This window comes from Oncorhynchus keta, chromosome 26 (genome assembly GCF_023373465.1).
Source record: "Oncorhynchus keta strain PuntledgeMale-10-30-2019 chromosome 26, Oket_V2, whole genome shotgun sequence".
In the NCBI taxonomy this organism is placed as follows: domain Eukaryota; kingdom Metazoa; phylum Chordata; class Actinopteri; order Salmoniformes; family Salmonidae; genus Oncorhynchus; species Oncorhynchus keta.
Window position 1 is genome coordinate 19,800,038 of NC_068446.1, and position 15,565 is coordinate 19,815,602.

The window sequence follows — 15,565 nt, forward strand, 5'->3', positions numbered from 1 at the left end:
CATTCCAGCCTGATAAGCTATGGCATTCCATCCTCCCTGCATTAATAGCTTAGGGGAGTAGTTGAGAAGTGTGTAAGGGGAACATTTAAAAGAGGTAACAATCAGTCATTGCCATACAGCATCCCCCAATGCTAACAGACTCCAGGTCAGTGATAACAATGAGAGAACGCATCTCCACTCTGACAGGCTGACCAATCCAGGATTAGGTGCAAAAAGATGCATGCTGATGAATGTTAGGAGTGGGCTATAATAATGTATGGGCTGAAGCTGACTCAACATTACAGTAAGCATTTGAATGGAATGTATGTCTAGAAAAAGTACACCACTTTAACATAATGATTTTAATCACAATTGGCTATAGACAGTGTAATGCTAAAAGGTGTCTAATAGTTTGCCGGTATGTGCATGGAATGCTTTTGTCAGTGAATGTGTGTGAAAATGAGATACTAATCAGCCCTGCAATGGGGCTGAAATAAAGTGGAGAGAATTATGCCATGAACAATTTTCACCTCTTTATCCCCCTCAGTCCTTTTCCCATCTGTGGTATAATGTCCTTAACTGTGGATACTTTTCCAAATCTTTGTCATGTCAATAGCCAAACTGTTTTCTGTCTCTCTTTCTCTCTCTCTCTCTCTCTCTGAGAGTGAGAGAAAGAGATAATGTGTGTTTGAGATTGTCCTTCCCCAGAGTGGATTCCTTTTCCTAGCTCAGGGGTGTAGCCCAGACCAGATTGAATTTGGCACCAATTTAAATCTGGTCTGTGTGAGTGTATGTGTATGAGAGAGAGAGAAGGAAGAGGGAGAGAGAAAGCGAGAAAGAGAGAGGGATAGAGAGAAGCTGGTCCTGGGGCTCTGTGGGATCGGTTTGTGTTTGCTGCCGACAGCAACACAATTTAGATCCAACCAAATCATGAGAAAACAAGAAACAAGAAAATTACTTGACACATTGGAAAAATAACAAAGAATACAGAGCAAACTAGAAATATATTTGGCCCCGAATACCTGACCACTGTGACTGACCCAAAATTAAAGAAATATTTGACTATGTACAGACTCAGTGAGCATAGCCTTGCTATTGAGGTAAGGCCTTTGAAGGCAGACCTGGCTCTCAAGAGAAGATAAGCTATGTGCACACCGCCCACAAAATGAGATGGAAACTGAGCTTCCTAACCTCCTGCCAAATGTATGACCATATTAGAGACACATATTTCCCTCAGATTACACAGATCCACAAAGAATTTGAAAACAAATCCAATTTTGATGAACTCCTATATCTATTGGGTGAAATACCACAGTGTGCCATCACAGCAGCACGATGTGTGACCTTTTACTAATAGAAAAGATCAATCAGTGAAGAAAAAACACCACTGTAAATACAACCTATATTTATGTTTATTTATTTTCCCTTTTGTACTTTAAGTATTTGGACATCATTACAACACTGTATATAGACATAATATGACATTTGAAATGTCTTTATTCTTTTGGAACTTAGAAGTGTAATGTTTACTGTTAATTTGTATTGTTTATTTCACTTTTGTTTATTATCTATTTCACTTGCTTTGGCAATGTAAACACATGTTTCCTATGCCAATAAAGCCCCTTAAATTGAAATTGAATTGAAAGAGAGAGCAAGCGAGAAAGAGAGCGAGCGAGAGAGAAAGAATGGCTTTGCATTATGCGGAGTGATAGCAGGATGTGAGATGCAAGGGTCAGGAAGCCAGGTGTCTGGAGCTCTACTTCAAGTTGCTCCCAAATCATTTATCAAACTTGACACAACCTTCCCTACAGGATCCAGACAGTCCGGACCATGCGAGGAGACAGGAGTGGCCAGCACTTGCCCACCTACCACTGTGGCAGCATAGTCTGTCCGAATGACTCAAACGCATAAAACCCTGTGCGCTGACGAGACCACTACGCCATGGCGGTAGCCATGTGCCTGGAGAACCGTTAGTTTACAGTGGACATAACAAGAGCCATGTCCATAAACTTCGTGTGTTTGATGTATTTGATATCATTCCGCTCCAGCCATTACCATGCGCGCGTCCTCCACAATTAAGGTGCCACCAATTTCCTGAGATAGAAAGTCCACTCGGTAATTCCCGAGCCAGCGCGCTAACCTGTCTAGGCTAGTGTGCGCGGATTTACGCCTCCAGAGAGACCACTGCCGCTAGATGATGCTGTTGCACCAAGGCGTCTCACTCAATGGTTTTTACTTTGATTGCGGTATGTTTGTTAGGCCTACTTACTGTCTATACTGATACTATAATGTGCGAAATTACGCATATATATTTGTTTTTGGCTGAAAAATATATTATATATAGAATAGGCTACGCATATTGAATTTGTCTGCATTAAGTGATATGATTAGGCTAGAGGTCAAATTGGAAATGTATGATGGGAAAATTATCTACATATTTAGGCCAACTTTTCTCTAACATAATGTTAAATAATTGCCAAGTTCTCTCCTATCCAACGTTGCTTTCCTTTCCCTCTCCCCTTAACGAGGTAGAGTATGCTAACCCTTTATATATACTATGCATTATTGCTACACTTGTTCCTGCTAATGCGTCAAGGGATTCGGGGTAATGAAACAACAGTTTTAAACGGTAACGCTCCTATCTATTTTCTGGACCGGTGGGATAAAGGCATCATTTTACTCGGGCTACTCTGCTGAGCTCGGCAACCCCCATAACGTCGTAAATTATTTACAATTCACATCACCGACAGAACTCAGTCAAAGGCTCTTATCTCGGATAAATATTTACTTCCCTGGGTTATGGCCCGGGAACAGACAAAAGCATCTCTGTACCGCCAGCGTTTTCACACCTTTAGGCTACACGGAATAATGTATTGTAAGCAACAAAAACACATTCTGCCCAGTCGAATTGTTTTGGTGTAAACACTCCGGACAAACGAAAGCAACCCAGAGAAAACGCTCTTTATGGATACATTACACATAAATTACACACGACAGATGAAGGAATACAATGGTTGTGCTTACACATCTATCTAGGCTCATGATACAACTTGCTCACTGACAACACAGAAAATGTAACCCGAGGGTTGCGTGACTTTGAAAAGGGTCCTACCCAAGTGTGATCGTTTTCTGCGCGCATTACGACGTACGTAAACAGCTCACAGGGGATCCCTTCTCTTAAAATAACAGAGGTGAAGACACCAGATCTATGCCTCGTTTTGCTTTGCTCTAGGTTTACACACACGTCTCTCAAGTATTTCTGGTAAGTTCAACCTTAGTGTTCGCCTTGTAGGGATATTACCTTATTCGATGGAAAAATGTTTTTAAAGTTTTATTTTGAATGCAAAGAAAAAAGGTTTAATACAATGTATGTAAAACGTGTGTAATTGTCATCCAATTTATACAAATGAGGTCTACTTGGTATGGCTATAGCCATTCAAAGTAAATCCAAAGTAATGTAGAAATATAGGTTTTTCATTCATAAGTGATGTCAGTTTAAGTTCATGTCTGTGATAGGTCCGTTGCTGGTTCTGGCTGGTCTCTGGTTGGTTTTTTATTTGTTGGGGTTGTGATGTCCAGGAGGAGTGGGCTGGTTATCGGAGTGCACCTAGGGAGAGCGCAGAGACAGAAGTTCGCACCAGTTTGCCAGTCGGAATCTCAATAGCAGCCGCGCGACAGGGGACGGACGCGCAGCCAGAACTCAGGATACCTACCCACTCAGATTCTGAATCAAGACTCAACCCTCTAGAACTGCCACCAACTAACCAGACCTGTAATCCGATTGCCACCATACAAGAACTGACTCGAGGAATCTATTGGACAGTGAAAAGGACAACTGTTTAGCTTTTTTTTCTTCATTTTTTACATTTTTTATTGTGGTCTCATAATTGTTTCGCTGGTTAGGAAAAAGCAACATATTCATACAACTTTCCAACTATTTTCATCATCCCTAAAACTCAAAGGTAAGACGCTCATTCACAAAATAATTTAAATGTATCAGTGGCTCATTAGATCTCTGTTTTATATAAATATCCCATGAAATAGCCTAAACTTACGAATGCCAAATCACATCGATTGAAAACGTTGCTTTCGGGCAACATGCTTGCTTTTTTGTAGTAGCCTGGTCTACTCTATATGGTTTGTGGAGCGCTTTTTGAAGATAATGAGACGGTTCTATAAAAAAGAAAAACAGAGAGGGACTCTCCGATTAAATAACGCTTGCCTTTGAAAATACTGCCAGATAGAGGGGAAAGGGTTTTGTGGTTTACAACTCCGGGAAGTTAAGGTTTTCAAACACATTTCAATCAAGCCCGGGCTCGCATGATCTTTTAATTTGGTTTCCCTAGTTTGGCTGTGGCCATTATTTCACTTGGCAAGGTTAATGTCGCGCAAAAAAGATAAACTTTTGAGGGAGTTGAAAAGGACACGCGGAAAAGGCAGTGTCCTCGAGCTCGGGGCTCTGGTTCTGAGGCGCGCTGCTTTGTGCTCTTAACTGGGTTCCCATGCTCCCAGGGGTGACGGAGCACCCTCCAAAGCCGCCAGACGCAATTCACCAAGATGCGTTATCACCCCATTCTATAGTGCGTGGCATACATTCTCTTCACTTGCCCTTTTTTTATAGTGGTGCTGCCGATGCAACATGCCACACATGTTGGGACATCTGTTTTTTTTTTAATGGGACATCAGTTTTTGGAATAGTTTTACTCAACCCTATGCTAGCCCCCGCACCTGCACAATAACCGCTATCCTGCTCTGATTACTCTCTTATACAAATATATTCACATTTGGAGACCCTTAAAAATCTTCTTAAATTTAAAACAAACTACTGCATTTTTTTCAACAATTGATCATTGATCATATAAATCCTCTCGTATTAACTTTTTTTTAGAAATACATTTATTTGAGCCGTAATAAGATATTTTTCATTGATTAAACGTGTTATTCGTTTATAAATAATTTGTATAAATTAATGCATTTTACATTATGAATTTTACGCAAGGAAATCAGAAGGGAAGGAATTCCAAGTTCTGTGCTTCTGTTATTCACCTCATCCATCCCTTGGTGAGACTTGTTTTTCCCCCAGCTGCATTCCCCATTGGGCTCAGGAGTATAATGAGAGACAGACTCAGAATGGGAATTTGAATAACTGTATTTAGTAGCAGAGAGAAGCCACACTGCCTCCCGTACTTTCTCAGGAGAATGAATCATGAACAAAAAGTCTGAAAATGGGAAGGTCTGTGTTGCATACCGTAACTAAACCGTGATTTGCATATGAAAACTCTGGGCTGAAAGAATTCCGCCAGTGTTGCTATTGCAATTTATGCGTCCGGAGAAGTGACGAGCTGCAGTATATACAGTCTTCTTCTCGTTGCGTTTGCTTTGTGCGGACCGCTGGAGTGGGATGTCACGTCCAGAGTCGTTGCTGGAAGATTAAGGACATAGCGACAGGGTTTTTAGTCCCTTCAATTAAACTATTCATTTTATCCACCCACACCCTCTCCCAGTGTCCAAAACATTCACTCTGCAAATCCCTCATTATGCCTCTTCAAATGGACACAAGCAGAGGCAGTGCCCTCAGACTGACGGATCTCTCTCCTGAAGAAGGGGTCTGTGCTCTCTGCCCAGTGGAACATAATGGATACATGACTGACTCATTTCCCACGATGCTGGTCTATGCCCTTATCGTTGATATGCTGATGGGCAGAGAGTGGACCACTTCTTTCCCATGGGGCTTTTTGTGGGCTAATCTTGTGTGCGCTTCCCTTTAGTCATAATGACAGCAACGAAGTGCACATCAGTCAAAGGTGCGCCCCTCATTTGAATGGCTCATTTGTTGTGCAGTAATAGAAAGTGCCCTATGACCTGACCCGCTCCACCAAGCAACATTCCAGGATGCCGTGTTAACTGCTGCCTCGCTCAGAGATGGACCATAAAACAGAACAAGAGAGAGGCAGGCAGGGATGGAAAATAGGCTCCCCTTCCTGAACACGCTCTTGTGCCAGCAGCAGCAACGTCTTTGAGTCTTTGTGGGCCGATGATGATGATGATGTGGGTGGTTTAGAGACAGAATATGAGTGATGATGTAGACTTATACACACTCTGAGGAATTTGACGGTTAAGAAGACATACACAAACAGAGAAACTCACATTGTGCACAGACAAAAGTTCTGCCCCTGGACAGAAGCCTAAACCACAGTCTCTACCAATTCATTAATGAGCTGTTTGGCTCTCCAAGAACACCAGACGTGCTCTGGGTTTGGCTCTCCATCAGAATGGGCCCAGGTTATGTGTGGTTGGTTCCATCTCAGGCTCTTAGCCCTCAGCCCAGTCTGCCTGTCTGTATCCCCAATGATTGTATCCCCAATCACAGCAGTGATGGAGTCTGCTACTGAAGAACTACCGACCGTAAATCTGCCTTCAGAGCAGCTTTAAGAAATCAAACAAAGGCTCCAGCTCCTGTGAGCCCTGCCAGGCGTCTTCTTAGGGAGAATCGGAAATGTCTCTTTATTTGTGTTGAAATTAAAGTGTATTTGTTTCCTTCCCATCCTGCTAATGAGCTCCATGTGGGAGCAGGCATGAGGTTTACCCGTCCTGACAGGGAGTCATAGAGCTGGGTGTGGGAGGCTGGAGGGAGGATGAGGTTGGGATTGCGGCTGGATGGAGAGGGCAACTCAGAGAAGACATTGGAGGGATGGAGAGACGGAGGGGCGATGTGGTGGTGTAGCGGTAGTCGGAGGCCTGGTATACACACTGGCAGGCAAAGACGCAGACACGCACACACAATTTTCTTTTACATACGTATTCTTACACACACACACACACACACACACACACACACACACACACACACACACACACACACACACACACACACACACACACACACACACACACACACACACACACACACACACACACACACACACACACACACACACACACACACACGCAGAGGCCCTCACACACACTCCACATGGGTCTTTCAAGTTGGACATGTGGAGGGCAGGACTATTGCTGGGCCGTGTGAATAACAGGCGTAAGCTGCTCCGTTGTGCATACATGTTCTCTGTCACTCAGAAACACTGATTAGGTGTGCTAGTTATCAGGCTGTGCTGGGCTAGCTTCACAATGACTGACTGACATCTGACATCTGGAATACCAGCTGACTCCCTGACTCACCAACTGATCTCAAACTGTACATACATATAGTATATAGTTCAGAAATTCACACTGGCTATCTACTCTGATTTCAGAGCACTCTCGTCTGAGTGTGCCAGAGCGCAGAATAACTGATGAATTTATGAACGCTCAACACCCGTTGAATATGGCCGGTGTCAGTAATATTCTGCAGAAAAAGTGCAATTAAATTGTTGCCAGCAGCCCAGTTACATTCATCAACACTCTGGATAACATGACAACAGCCTAACCAGCTCTGCAGGATGAGTAAAATGGTCAGAGTGAGGTGTTCTCTGATTTGTGTCTTTAAGTAGCTAGCAAGCTGGCCAACGTTAGCCAGCTTGGGTGCTTGACTGCTGTTGTGAGATCCGAACGCTCAGATCAACCCTACTCCTCGGTCAGAGTGTCCAGTGTAGTGCGAAACGCTCTGACTTTACGAACGGACAATCTGATAATGCTATGAATTGACGAATGCCCAGAGCGCACTCCAGATTACATGTACGAACACACCCATAAAAACATTCATGAACAAACATCTACGTCCTACAACCAAACTGACCACACACAATGACTTCTTTATCATTGTAATACATTGAATTTGTTTAATGTATGAATAGATTGAGACATAGAAATAGTATCCACGAGTTCATCCAGAGGTATCCCTTTGACATTGTTATCTGGCTAAGTTGTCATACACATAGTTCTAATATATAATAAATAATATATGCCATTTAGCAGACGCTTTTATCCAAAGCGACTTACAGTCATGTGTGCATACATTCTACGTATGGGTGGTCCCGGGGATCGAACCCACTACCCTGGCGTTACAAGCGCCATGCTCTACCAACTGAGCTACAGAAGGTAAAGTTCTGGTAAAGGCATGAGATAGGCACAGGGTAAACACGGGTTCATTTGTTGTTGTCATAGGAGAACTAACCGTCATTGTAAAGTCATATAATTTAGATGGTTATTACGTAGTTATTACTATGGGTCAAACAGTTGAACTGTGACATACCTTTATTTCCATCAATTACTATCTTAATTATGCTTCGTGCACCTAACCTGTTCAGTATTATCCTTACCCCCCCCCAACCCCCCACCCCTCAAGCTGCCACAACTTACCATTTATTATGCATTAGACTTTTTCTTTAACAACCAAAAGAGCTTCAAGTTTTGAACAAAGTTCCAGTCGGAGTGACACTGAAAAATAAATGAATATATAAATATACAAAAAAACAGCAGCAGAACAAAGTTGACACGATTGTGGCCGGCTCTGCCTTCAAATTATCCTCCCCCCAAATTACTATCATACATTCTCCCTCACTCTAATTAAACATTAGGCTTTATTCGTTCCAGATGCAGCTTTTTTGAAGTTTTATTTTGGTGAAGGGAGCCTGTGAATGGTAGAGGCAGGCCTGCAGACTCATGCATGCACAAACATTCCAGATTCCAGCCTACATGACCCATACATACTGCCTGTGCTGCACCACACAACCTCAAGGTCTAGACATTAGCACAGTCAAATCCAACTGTTTTAATGTGCAGGTGTCATCTTTCAGCAGTGGCTCATACATGAGATCGGAGCCTGGATAGAGGAACGTAGCATTTAGTGGTAACGCTTCTCAGACTTGGGATACTGCAGCACGTTGACCAATTGAAACCCGAGCCATTAGTTTGAATCAGTATTACCACACGCGGTGGGCAAGTTGCTTACATTAGAAACAGCACATCAAGTGCATCTTGGATTATGCCACAAATGTTTGCAAGCAAATCTGCCTGACGATTCCACACTAATTAATAATTGAGAGCGCACATGTCCCATATCTGATGACATCAGTCCAGTAGTGTCACTATGTGGGCTTGGTGCAGCAGAGACTGGGGCCTCTGGGAGCCTCTGTGCTTTGTTTTGGGGCTGAAGAGTGAGAGACAACTCTGTAGAGCTCTGTACATACCACATCAGGACTGTCTCGAGTATTAATAGACATGTCTTTGTTCCGACCGACACGCTTCTGAAGTGGAATAAGACAAGCGGAGATAAGCATCTTCTCTCTGTGAGTCAAATCTCAAAGTACCACTTAGAAGGCTTTCCTCCACCTCTCTGAAGTCTGGCTGAATGAGGGAAGGCTCAGCTCAGACACGAGAGGCCTAAAGGGACAAATTGACACAGCTGTCAAGGGCTTTTCTCTGGCTTGTGTTTTAAAAGGAAGACAATGTAGTGACGAAGCCATGTTTGTAGCATGGAAGCATGTCCAGCTTTGGGTTCTCTGGTTTGACTTATCTGTCTTTCCAGAGGAAGGGAGGAATGATAGGATGTCTGTGTGACAAGGACAGAAAGAGAAGGGATAGAGATTTTATGTGTGTGCAAGAGACAAAGATGAGCTATATTTGCAGCAGAAAAATAGAGAGCTATGGTGGAAAAGAAAGAGGGAGCGAGAAAAGGAGAGCAAGGAGGGAGAGAGAGGGGTCATTAAAAGGACACACTCTCACTTGCTGTAAATGGCAGTAAAGTATCTGGCTAATCTGCTATCATTATCCTGATTAAATCACCAGGGATTTGCCTTTCCCATCAGCTGCAATCAATGTGGCCAAATCAATAGACAGAGGATATCTGAGTGTTCCTGATCTTCAGTGAGCTGCAAAGACCTGTGTACTGAGCCACGTCTCATAGCCGTGGGGATATCTACTGAACAGTACAGTTTAGCGGCTGGTGCCAATCTCTTCTCCTCTTCTATCCCCTTCAATCTAGTTTTTCTGACCTTGGGGAACCTTTCTCACACTAGCCGCTGTATTCCTCTTGATCTTCTCCCTCTTTCTGGTCCAAAGTGTCTTCTCTCTTTTTGTCTGCCTTCCACTTTCTCTCTTTTTCCAAGAGATGGGGCATCTCTGTCCATCTCTGTCTCTCAGTTTCCTCTCTTCGGCAGCGAGTTACTGGTTTCCCTTCCATTCTGATAGACTTAACAGGCACAACTGGAAGTACATTTTCAAGTTCCTCTTCCAAGCATTGATTGAAAGATGTCCAATATTCACGACTTTTGCTTTTCTAACGTGAATTCTACTTGTTTCTGACGGTCCTGCATGTCTGATTTATGTGTGTTGCAGGAGGATGAGGCTGGATTGTGGACCTCAGGGCTGGCCCCTGGCCCTGGCTCTACTGCTGGCGGTTGTAGTGGGCCAGAAGCTGCCCACGCGAGACGAGGGCCTGTTCCAGATGCAGATCAGAGACAAAACCCTGTTCCATGATTCCTCCATCATCCCAGACGGAGCCGAGATCAGTGGATACTTGTTCAGGGACACGCCCAAAAGGTAATGAGTTTAGGTCTATGGAAAGACAACCGTCACTATCAACAACCATTACCGACATGTAGGTGTACTGCTCCAAACATGTACATGTACTGTGTGTCTTATCCTACCAAATGCATGAGGCCAGGTTGCGTATCGCTCAAAAACAGCGTCGTAGTCTTCCCCCACTAAATAGCACTGTAGGCTCTGTATGATGACTTATGGCAAATGGATGCATGGGGAATATGGAATGCATTGTAATGTATACTAGGATGAGGAAATGCATTATAGATGAGAAAGAGATGTTCATGTGATTTAGGTCATGTCTGCTGATAGAGGCCCCTGTCATTAGCATTCCATAGAGTGACCATAGACTTAGTGTGTAGAGTGATTTCAGTAGTTAACCCTGCATTCTGTTTGACCCCTGTCATTTACCTGGGCAATACTTCTTGTTTCTGAAGGTACTACTTTGTGGTGGAGGAGGACAACACCCCACTGTCTGTGACGGTGACACCATGTGATGCTCCTCTGGAGTGGAAGCTAACTCTGCAGGAGCTGCCTGAGGAGGCCAGTGGAGAGGGATCAGGTATTTACATAAACATGATTTATAGAACTGATAGCTAATGTAAATTGGGCTATTACACTAATTACATTGTAAAACTTGTGTAATATATGTTTGATGTGCAACAAGTACATAAACAATCATCTCACTAATTTATCAGGATGAACATAAACTAACAGCAACATAAACATTTGATTGATATAGTTTTGAATAAAATGAGAAAGACTTGGTACATTTTGTTGTGGTTGGGCCGCGTTGCTGGTGGGCTTTTTCGGTGTGGTTGTGATATGGTTATTAACTAACTAGTGACACAATGTCTGAACTGACCACACTGAAGTCTGAATTGACCACACCTCTGTAGTCTGTGAAAAGGGCACAGAGCTCTGAGTAGAACAGACTGCCCTTGGCTGGCTGGTTGGTTGGCTGGCAGACAAACACAGTGTATGAGTAAAGAGTTTAGAATGTGATTAAGCCTTCCTCGTTCCTCCCCCATAAACATTTTTATATAGCTAGGTACAATAACCCCCCTTGTCCATTCCTAACGTGTACTCCCTTTGTCCTCCAAAGGGAAGACTCTCTCTCTCTCTCTCTCGCTCGCTCTTTCTCAACCCTCTCATTCTCACACACTCAGTCACTCTCTCTCCATCTGGACATTGTCTGAGAAACACAAGAAATCAATCAACTCCCTCAAGCCCAGTCCCATTAGAGCACAGACATGGACTGCAGCGGTGGTTTTAGAGGGTGCATAATGTGAGGGTGTGAAAGTACATGTGTATGCACGTGTAGGACTATATGGGTATGCACGTGTAGGACTATATGGGTATGCACGTGTAGGACTATATGGGTATGCACGTGTAGGACTATATGGGTATGCACGTGTAGGACTATATGGGTATGCACGTGTAGGACTATATGGGTATGCACGTGTAGGACTATATGGGTATGCACGTGTAGGACTATATGGGTATGCACGTGTAGGACTATATGGGTATGCACGTGTAGGACTATATGGGTATGCACGTGTAGGACTATATGGGTATGCACGTGTAGGACTATATGGGTATGCACGTGTAGGACTATATGGGTATGCACGTGTAGGACTATATGGGTATGCATGTGTAGGACTATATGGGTATGCACGTGTAGGACTATATGGGTATGCACGTGTAGGACTATATGGGTATGCATGTGTAGGACTATATGGGTATGCACGTGTAGGACTATATGGGTATGCACGTGTAGGACTATATGGGTATGCATGTGTCTGTGCCAATGAATAAATGGGCTCCTTGCCTGATACCACCTGCTTTTTTGATGTTCACTCACTGTCCTAATAGATTATACAGTAGAATAGAGACTAAATACTGCAACACAGTTCATTTCCAATATGTGCTACACATGGCAGCTTAACATAGACCGAGCAGCCATTCACATAGGCTGAGTGGAGCACTAGCCGTCAGGATTGCATTAGTTTCCAGTGTAAATACACAAGTGCACAACCTCTCTGTCTGTTCATATGTTTGCTCCTCTCTTTGCTGAATGTCTCGGCCTCGGATTGGATCTTTCAGCATTAATTTAGAACACCGTTGAGCACACTCTCTGGTTGACAAGCATAATATTATGTTTCCTTGCTCAGCTGAAATAAGGCCTGTGACTGACTCCCTCATAGATAGGCTACAAGGTGCCTCTTTGTAGCATAGCTTCACAAGTTCCCAGGAAGGGCCAAGTGAATACCAGCCTGGGATTTTTGGGGATGTTTAGAGTGAAAACATGGTCGCTGGCTCATGAGGGGCTAATCGTCCGTACGGCTCGGAGAGAGCTTTACCATGACCTCATCAGGATCAACACATTAAACGGGTCATTTTTAGCCACCTGTGGAAATTATTTTACTTCAGAGCCCCAAAAAAATTAAATACACATTAGGGGAGGTTAGCAAAAAATATCTCAGGAGGTGATGGGGATGCTGTGATATGAAAGGAACTCATGTTAAGTTTGTGTGTTTTCCAGGTGAGCCAGAGCCCCTGGACCAGCAGAAGCAGCAGCAGGTGACAGTAGATGAGGGCACAGAGCTCTTCTCCTACAAGGGAAACGATGTGGAGTCCTACATGGCCACCAGCTCTCCCTCCGGCCTCTATCAGCTGGAGATGCTCTCCACAGAGAAGGACAGCAACTTCAAGGTGTACGCTACCACCACCCCAGCGTCTGACCAGCCCTACCCCGAGCTGCCCTACGATCCCCGGGTGGACATCACCGCCCTGGGCCGGACCACCGTCACCCTGGCCTGGAAGCCCACCCCTACAGGCGTTCTGATGGGCCAGCCCGTCCAGTATTGTGTGGTCATCAACAAGGAGCACAATTTCAAGAGCCTGTGTGCTGCCGAGGCTAAGATCAGCGCTGACGATGCCTTCATGGCCGCTCCAAAGCCAGGCCGGGACTTCAGCCCCTTCGACTTTGCTCACTTTGGCTTTGTCCACTCAGACAATAACTTAAACCGAGGTCTCACCAGCAACAAGATCTCCCGCTCCTACACAGCCAAACCCAAGGCCTCTGACATTCAGAAAGTCTGCATCGGCAACAAGAACATCTTCACCGTGTCGGACCTGAAGCCGGACACTCAGTACTACTTTGACGTGTTCGCTGTGAACTCTGCCACCAACACCAGCACCGCCTATGTGGGCACCTTCGCCCGCACCAAAGAGGAGGCTCGGCAGAAGACGGTGGAACTGAAGGATGGCAAAGTGTCCGACGTCTTCATCAAGAGGAAGGGCAGTAAGTTCCTGCGCTTCGCCCCTGTCTCCTCCCACCAGAGGGTCACTCTGTTTGTACATGCCTGTCTGGACTCTGTTCAGGTGCAGGTTAGGCGTGATGGCAAGCTGCTGCTCTCCCAGAATGTGGAGGGTGTACGGCAGTTCCAGCTGCGAGGGAAGCCCAAGGCCAAGTACCTGATCCGTCTGCGAGGCAGCAGGAAAGGAGCGTCCACCCTGAAGGTGCTGGCCACCACAAAACCCAGCAGCAAGCAGCCCTTCCCATCGCTACCCGAGGACACACGCATCAAGGCCTTCGACAAGCTGCGTACCTGCTCCTCTGCTACTGTGGCCTGGCTGGGAACGCAGGACCGCAACAAGTTCTGCGTCTACAAAAAAGAGGTGTCCGAGAGCTACGGCGAGGAGCAGCGGCGCCGTGAGCAGAACCAGTGTGCCGGGCCTGAGACGCGCAGGAAGTCAGAGAAGGTCCTCTGCAAGTACTTCCACAGCCCAAACCTGCAGAAGGCTGTTACCACGGAAACCATCACAGGGCTGGAGCCGGGCAAGACCTATCTGCTGGACGTTTATGTTGTGGGCCACAGTGGTCACTCAGTCAAATATCAGAGCAAACTGGTGAAAACGAGGAAGTACTGCTAAAAGACTGCACAGAATAAATCTATTATATATATATATATATTAAAAAAGTTTTATTTAACTCTAAGTGATATTCTACTAAGGAGTGTATACAGACTGACCACTCACACAGCTGATGAGCCTGTGGCAGAGACTTAACTGTTTGCAGAGGGAGATATCAACCTGTATATTTATGTTTACATTTCATTGTTGGCATGTTTTTGGGCGATCCATAAGTGAGAGGTGCTCACCTATGGATCGCCTTGTGCTTGGGGTCCCAGAATCTCGTTGCCAACAGGGAGACTTCACAGCTTCAGAGAAGAGACTGTTTCATCTTGTGCATCTCTCTGTCGCTGCATGACTCTTGCGTTCCTCTGTCAAAATGGTTTGTTACTTCAGTTTGAATTTAAGTTGACCTGCAGAGATAAAAATAGATAACAGCCGTGTATAGTTCTCTCAGTGCATCATTTACATTTAGGAGAGATTTAAATTATTTTATACTTCGCCTCTTTTGATTGGATTGTTTGTTTTTATTGATCATGATGACTATTACTGTTATGAAGAAATCATTCAAATTCTATGAGGAAATTGTCATTGTGGAGACATTCCGTTGTGTAACTCAGCCAGTGTGCGCTCTCGAGCCTGTCTGTAAATGTGTTCTGTGCTGGAGGTCTGTGTGTTACCACTGTATCGCTGTGTGTGTCACATGTACAGAGTTGTCCTGCCAATATTCATGTACATAAACAGTAAATATAGAACAAGTAATCCCTGTGTCACCCTGGGTGTCATGTTCTTCTGTGGGGGGCTAGTTAACATCACATACTGTAGATATATGGAGGGTGTCAGGCAGCACTGCATCAGTGTATCAGCAGAAAGGAGAATAGGAGTGTTAATAGATTTTACATTAAGTCCACGGACGCATAACACGATCCTTGATATAAATGATTACTGACATAAGAACAATTTCCCATGGACATACAGTACCAGAGTGAATGGGACTGCCAGAGTGAATGGGACTGCCAGAGTGAATGGGACTGCCAGAGTGAATGGGACTGCCAGAGTGAATGGGACTGCCAGAGTGAATGGGACTGCCAGAGTGAATGGGACTGCCAGAGTGAATGGGACTGCCAGAGTGAATGGGACTGCCAGAGTGAATGGGACTGCCAGAGTGAATGGGACTGCCAGAGTGAAT

The 15,565-nt window shown here is 44.6% G+C and overlaps 1 protein-coding gene across 2 annotated transcripts; it reads left to right on the forward strand.

Annotated features, from left to right (window-relative positions):
• The first annotated feature begins 3,104 nt into the window (after positions 1-3,104).
• On the forward strand, positions 3,105-15,149 carry LOC118359059 (protein NDNF-like). 2 transcript variants are annotated; one of them, XM_035737267.1, is made up of 4 exons: positions 3,105-3,241; positions 10,255-10,458; positions 10,896-11,020; positions 13,004-15,149. In XM_035737267.1, the coding sequence occupies exons 2-4, from the start codon at positions 10,259-10,261 to the stop codon at positions 14,395-14,397; spliced, it is 1,719 nt and encodes a 572-aa protein (XP_035593160.1). In that variant the 5' UTR covers positions 3,105-3,241; positions 10,255-10,258; the 3' UTR covers positions 14,398-15,149. The 2 variants fall into 2 exon arrangements, with proteins under 2 accessions (XP_035593160.1, XP_035593159.1); XM_035737266.2 differs by lacking the exon at positions 3,105-3,241 and adding an exon at positions 3,553-3,941.
• The last annotated feature ends 416 nt before the right edge of the window (positions 15,150-15,565 follow it).